General features: G+C 28.1%; 1 protein-coding gene across 1 annotated transcript; it reads left to right on the top strand.

Moving 5' to 3' along the window:
- Positions 1-2973: 2973 nt before the first annotated feature.
- On the top strand, positions 2974-6296 carry LOC106692837 (probable palmitoyltransferase ZDHHC24). Its single transcript, XM_014439037.3, has one exon. It carries the CDS (start codon positions 3270-3272, stop codon positions 4110-4112), a length of 843 nt encoding a protein of 280 aa, XP_014294523.1. The 5' UTR covers positions 2974-3269; the 3' UTR covers positions 4113-6296.
- The last annotated feature ends 1063 nt before the right edge of the window (positions 6297-7359 follow it).

Genomic DNA, 7359 nt, shown 5'->3' with positions numbered 1-7359 from the left:
TTCGTTGAGTTTAGGTGCTCTGTTGGGAGTTTTCTTGTATGAGAAGGTTTTTTTTTGGATTGATATGAATGTTTATGTCTCGTAGTTTGTTAGCGATGAGTTGGGCCGCTGCGGCGGCCTGGTCCATGGCCTTGTCTGCATTCATGCTTGCCGAGTATATGGCTATGTCATCAGCATATGCATATATTTGAGCATCGTCAAATTTAGTCCCGACTATGTGGGCAGTATATATATTGAATAGAACTGGCGCAAGGACCGAACCCTGAGGGACGCCAAAAGTGACGGGGTTGGGAGTGGAGATTTCAGTTTTGACTCGACTGAGAAATTCCCACTTAGGCTTTTCAATTTTTGCTTAGTTTCGTCCCTGGGCTATTAACGCCATCGAGAGATACTACGTGTGAGACGTTAGCTTTCGCTGGATCAACCCACTGTATTATAATCTTTTTTAACTCAAATGTAATATTTATGAATATTACAATATCTTATTTAGTTGTTACATTTGTGAAATTAAGATATATACAAGGAATAGCTGGTTGGTTGCGTCATGCCCGGCTGTACCTCTATTGGCGTCTGTTGTAGTTGCAGTATAGACCAGGAGGTAGCAGTGTCACTACCAATTTTTTTCTTTAATCCACTTACCGAAAGGACAGCTTTATTTAACCTTTTTTTTTATAAATAGCTCAAACTATTTTGATTTTACTAGTCATATCAGTGTACAATTAAGATGTATTCGATATCAGGTAGCTCTTCTTTCTGAGAACGGCTGAATGGATTTTCATAATAGATATACCAAATTATTGGAAATTAGATTTACTACAACTTTTATTCTCTTCACATTTGCGATTAAATTTATTGTTTTATAGATAATTACATAATTATGCAAAATCCCTATTAACGTAAGTTACTTCAACGTAAAGTTACCTTTAAGTCTTAATCTCCATTTCTCAGTGTCTTTTTTGCTTAGAATGAGAGTAAGAGTAGGACTCTCCGGGTCAGGGAAATGGTAAAATTTTAGGGAATGCCTCCGGTAAGGCGAGAATTCCGGTTAAAAGTGCTAGTAAATTTTTTCCTTTCCCAGTCAGTTGTTGCAGAAACGCCACTGAATTTGTTTATGATAATTTATGGGATTTATAGAGAATGAAAATAACAATGGGATAGAAAATAAAAATTTACCGATTGACCAATCTATAATCGAGATAGCAAACACCATAAGGAAAATGACGTGGGTACCACGCCAAAACCTCTTAACGTATTCAGTCCTACTATTCAGTAGAGATAAAAAAACGTATTTCCTTAGCGATAATTCCGGATTTTTTTTTCCCATAAACTTCTACTAAAGGCTTATATTTATTGTTCATCAATTATTTTTGAGAAAATATAAATGAATAATGTTTCTGTTTAAGTTAGGAGAATTTTTCGTTTTGTCGTCATGCCCGTGATATAATTCGTACCGATTGCATTCTGTCTCAGGAAACCTTTTTTGAACTAAACTTTTATCAAAACTTTCTGTATAAAAATAGTTCTGTTTTGAATAGAATATATAATAGAATATATATAATTGAATAGAATATTGGTGGGGCCTCGTTCATTTTGGGAAGATGTCATAATAGTTTCTAATAGCATTGCTTGTCCATTATTTAATCCAACAAAGTCTTTATAGCATATTTTATTCGTTCCTTATCAAGATTTCATCTGGAATCCAATGTTCTGGATTTTAAAAATATTTCACTGTTCACCCACTCTTAAGAAGCCGACGTTAATATCAAACCAAACCAGCATTAAACAGAAATACAATGGTGCAAGAGCCCGAGAGGAAAAAAAAGGCAGTTATTCCAACCCAATTTTTTATTACTTTAATGAAAACTATTTATAATTACTAGTCAAAATTGATGAGTCTGCCAAGTATAGGTAGGGGGAATAAAAAATGGCGGCTGTATCAAAACCTTTAAAAAAAACAATTTTTCAGTCGGAGCTCTATATCTTAAAAACTACCAACACCACTAGAAAATCTAAAAGAACATTATTTAAAGAAGAGTAAATTTGCTGAAATATGAGCCATAATAGATCTGATTAGTCCAATAGTTCTAGAGATATAGCTTTTTAAAAAGCAACATTTCATAAAAATGTACTGAAATATCAGTCAGTAGTTAGTGAATCTACATTGAAAAATCTATATCTCAATAACAATTTGACGTACTAATGTCTATTAGCACTCAAATTAAAGCTAGTTTAATGGACTATAAAGTAGTTTATTACCTTTACCTTCGTAGGAACAGTAGTTTACATGATATTTGCTAAAATAAATTAATTTATAGTTGTTGGGACAATAGGTTTGATTTATGAAAAACTTTATTTCAAAAACCATTGGACGTACAGATGTCTGCCAGCATTCAAATTAAAGCTAGTTCAATTTACTATAAAATAGTTTATAATGTTTATCTTTGTAGGAGTAGTAGTTTTTATGATATTTGGCAAAATAATCTCACAAAATGTTAATTTCTAGTTGTTCGCATAAAATGTTGGATTTTTGATAAAATATATCTCTAGACCCATAAGACGCTCATATGTCTGCCAGCACTCAAAATAAAGGAAATTTAACTTACTATAAAGTAGTTTATGACACTTATCTTCATAGGGCTAGACGTTTTTATGATATTCTCACATGAATATAAATTTGGCAAATGAAAATTTGTGGGAACAACTATAAATCAATTTATTTTAGCAAATTTCATAAAAACTACTACTCCTACGAAAATAAACGTCATAAACTAATTTATAGCTCATAAAACTATTATTATTACGATTATTAAGACATTATGTGAGTAGGTTATTAGATTAAAAGGTTTCTGATAACAATTTAAGAACGAAGGTTGAATTTATATGTCATGTAAATTTATATGAATTTGTATCATCTACAACTTACAGTGCTGCTATTTACGTTTCCTTGTCATTTCTCTAATCTTTATTCTTTCCTTTTTATAATGAAAATAGAGTAAACCGAATGTAATAGTCGAAAAAAATCCAAATCAACACGTCGATACAGAAATTTGTTGCTTATTTAGTTTATCAAGCATTTGCACAGGTCTTCAAGGGGCAAACTTCAAGATCCAGAATTATTAAAATAATATCGATCACTTTTAAATAATTAAATGAAACGTATCGATTAAGTTAAATAATCGAGTGTGTAAAAAAATATATACCGGTTCTAACCTAAGCGTAACCTCTCTGTTTATTTTGAAATTATAGATTTTATTTACTATTCTTTAATAATGAAGTTGAGGAAGAAACTGTTTCCTAAAAGCACATGTGATTTCATTTGCCTTATTTTTCTTCTTGTAATGTTTCAAGTATGTTACTGGTTTGAAGTATTTGTTGTTTTACCTATTCATTATGAAGATAATGATGTTTTGTATTGGTTTCATTGCGTTATATCTACCATTCTCATGTTCAACGTTGTCGGAAACTTCGTTGCAGTTTATTTAGTGGATACTAGCATAGAAGGAAGAATCATTCCATCCACATTGAAGAAAACATGGAAATTCTGTGAAGTATGCGAGTGCATAACACCACCCAGGTCTTGGCATTGTAATGTTTGTGAGAAATGCATATTGAAACGTGATCATCACTGCAATTTTATTGCATGCTGCATTGGACATTATAATCACAGATATTTTCTAGCGTTTTTGATGTATTTGGCTATTTCTACGCTGTATTGCAGTTACTACAATGCTTACTATCTCTGGCGATTCACAACCCTCAAGTCAATTTATGGCTTTTTGAAACTTATTCTTCCTCTGGCAGTGTTGGTTTTTGGAAGTGATTTCTCTCAGATGCAGTTTAACCGATTATTATGTGTCATTACCATTGTGGGTATGTTCGCTGCTGTTACAATATTTGCTTATAACTTAACAACTGTTGCCAATGGAGTGACAATGTATGAAAAAGGCAAGAAAATTTATGATTACAATTTAGGTAATACTGTTGAAAATATCAAACAAGTTCTGGGAGAGCGTTGGTACCTAATTTGGATTTCTCCTTTCATTGAGTCAAAGTTACCTCATGATGGAATTCATTGGGACAATTTAAAAAAAACTTATGGAAAATATAAGTGATTGATACTTCTGTACATTATAAGTAGTATATGTTTTTATGTTAAGAAAACAAGAAACGAAAAAATGCCTGCTAGAATTGGAATATACTATCTTATGATTAATGAATTTTTTGTGATCTCACATTGATATACACTTTTTATGATATAATTATTTCTTGATCAGGTGTGTAATTTATTTTTTTATTGTGTAAAACTTTACTTTTTTTTTGAAAGATCGCTGATTGACAGTATATAGTAGTAAAAAGATGACAGTCCGGGTGCGGTCAAAGAAAACTCAAATAGTGATTAAAATTTTGGAGTTTTCTTTGATCGCACCCTTTATTAAATGGTGAAAATTCACTTTTGAGATTATGTAAAGCTCAATATTTGATGTTGAGCAAAATGTCACAATAAATTTTAAATCTACAATGAATATTATTATTTGATGGTATAAATGATATGTATTTTATCATTCAGAACTTAATTCTTTTTCAGGAATATATTTTAGAATTGTGAATTTTACAAATTAATTTTAATTTTTTGAATTGTTGAAGTGAGGAAAACTTCCAATTAGAATAAATACTATTCTATCTTTCGTACTCGTATACTATTGTATCCTAAAACAACAAATAATTTATTATAATCAACAATTTTATCTATTGATAACATTTCAACGATGTACAAGTACCAATTGTCGAATAGTATGTATTCTAATTGGAATCTTTCTTCATCTAAACAATTTAAAAACTTAATATAATCAACTACCTAGAAAAGAAAATCCAGAATATTAATTTTAATAATTAATTTAAAACGTAGAAGTAATTCAGTATTTTACTATTTATATATCTAGTTCACTATTTTATAACCATTTACAAATCTAAAATGTTTTTTTGACTGAATCAAATTTCATAGCTATTATTCTTATTAATATACACGGATTATATATCAAGGTTATATTCAAAGAATTGGGGGAAAGTCACTCCAACAATTGAAGAAACTGCAAGGACCGGGAGGGTTGGATTGAGGCCGCTCCACGGAAAATATGGCATAAAGGAGGAAGATAGAGAAGAATATAAAATAAATTGTTATAATAAGATGAATTTTGTTCACAAGATAATTTTAAGATAATGGAAAAAAAATAATAATTACTTTGTCTTAATCTCAAAAACATTTTAGATCTGTTACAAAATAGTGAACTAGTCCTATAAATAGTATAATTTAATTACTTCTAATTAAGTTTTAAATTATAAATTCAATGCAAAATTTATTATAAAAAACTGTTGATCATAAATAGTTTTATTTTAGAACTGTATAATGGGCAAAAAGTCCAAAAGTTGAAATGTCGTAAGAATTAATAAATAATAGAAATGGTATTATTTCTGAAAAAGAATAAAGATTAAAATCACTCATAAAATTTTCACATTTGATACATTAGTTAGTGTATAATCTGTTAAAATAATTAGTTTTTTTTTAATGATAAAATAAGTTTTTATTAAATAAATATCAAGTATCTAAATCTTTGTTAAGATTTTGGATATGGTTTGATAAAAAGTAGAGTAACTAAAACCATAGCTAACTTAATGTTAAAATTTTTATGAATATGTTCATTTATTAATATTGTATGTGAGTTAGCCATAGTTTTAGTTTTCCCCGATTGTGGTTTTGATACTTTTTATATAGTTTTTGAGTTAGTTTTAAAACACGTAACTGTGAAAAGTTACTTTTAATTGTTATCAAGTGTAAAGGAACGCTAATGATATTCTTAATTTATAATATGAATATCTTTATATATTAGTATGTTTTTTAAATTTTTTTAATTTAATATAATAGATGAAAAAAACGTAAATGCTCATTGCCAGTACAAACATAATGGCCTATTTTAAATGAGAATTATATGAGATTAATATAGGTCTACTAAAAAAATAAAAGTTCACCCCACCATTTCGGGTAGAGGCCTCTTTTTTACATATTATGTTAATTTTAATTTGTATCTGTGAACAATTTTTAAAATGTTATATGAATAATATATATGGTTATGTATAAATACAAGATAAATATATCATCTGTTATAATTGTTATTATAAATTTAATAAATAAATATATAATCCATTACGTAATTAAATATTTATATAGTTAAATGATTATTGATATTGTATATCTTGCTTTTGTGAAACTAGTCACACTAATGTCTACTGAAATTATAATTGTTCTACCTATTATTTATATATAATGTTATTAATTAGTTTATAAGTTTATAAATTTTATGTAATCATTTTAAATAAAATATACTTATGAAAATTAATTTATAAATTATAGTCTCATAAACTAAATGAGATACATTTGTTATTTCTACATCATACATAGATCCATTTTTAGAACTCAGTGAATATTGTCAGTAAGAAGGACTGCACTAAGTCACAATAATTTTAAAGGAGTTAGAAAAAAAAGAAACAATTTTTACTTGGATAAAACTTTCCAAAATTATATTATATTCTATTAACGGAATAGCTGACTTAAATTATTATGAGAATTCAGTTTAAAATTAAATTTAGTTTAGTCAGGTATTTATATTGATTGGGGAAAACATGATTGCTTATAAAAATCTCTCATTAGAAAATATTTTTCAATTGATAGGATAACTGAATTAAAAAAAAAAAGTTGATGTAACTTATTTAATCGTGCCAACATTTCGGCTATAGTTTCTAGCCTACATCAGGGCTAAGAATAGAACAAAAAAAAACACTTATTCATTCTTGGAACGTCTTTTTTAATTCGGAGTTTGGCCGTTCTCGGAGCAGAATACCACTTGGCAGTTAGATTTCAAGCTAACAGGTTCATTTTATTCTCTTTTCTTTCCCTATCTTTATTTTACCACCCCTTCTTTTTTCAATTTTCCTTACCCACGTTATTAGTTATGTTCACCATATATTATAGTTTTCATAAAATTTTTTTTCTATTCATTTCTTTTGTTAAACTTTACTTATATTTTGCCTCTTTATCAATTATTATGGTTACATATATTTTCTTTTTCTTTTCATATTTTAATTTTTAAATTATTAATAACTAATATATTCATACTTCTTTGCACTATATAACTTCATTTTTATTTTATTTCCTTAATTATATTATTTTACCTACTTATTCAATTACCTATGTATACATTTTATTTTTCCGTTTCTCTCATGACTTCATTTTATTAATTCCATTCTGTAAAATTATTCACTTTATGTCATTCTATTTATATTTTCTATATTCATTGGTTGTTATCT

The sequence above is a fragment of the Halyomorpha halys genome, unplaced genomic scaffold, assembly GCF_000696795.3.
Source record: "Halyomorpha halys isolate HHAL.00 unplaced genomic scaffold, Hhal_1.1 Scaffold73.1, whole genome shotgun sequence".
Classification (NCBI taxonomy): domain Eukaryota; kingdom Metazoa; phylum Arthropoda; class Insecta; order Hemiptera; family Pentatomidae; genus Halyomorpha; species Halyomorpha halys.
This window is presented reverse-complemented; position numbering and strand designations above follow the sequence as displayed.

Bases quoted from the DNA above. Each gene is read 5' to 3' on its own strand.
- LOC106692837 (XM_014439037.3), top strand. From the start codon at position 3,270: ATGAAGTTGAGGAAGAAACTGTTTCCTAAAAGCACATGTGATTTCATT.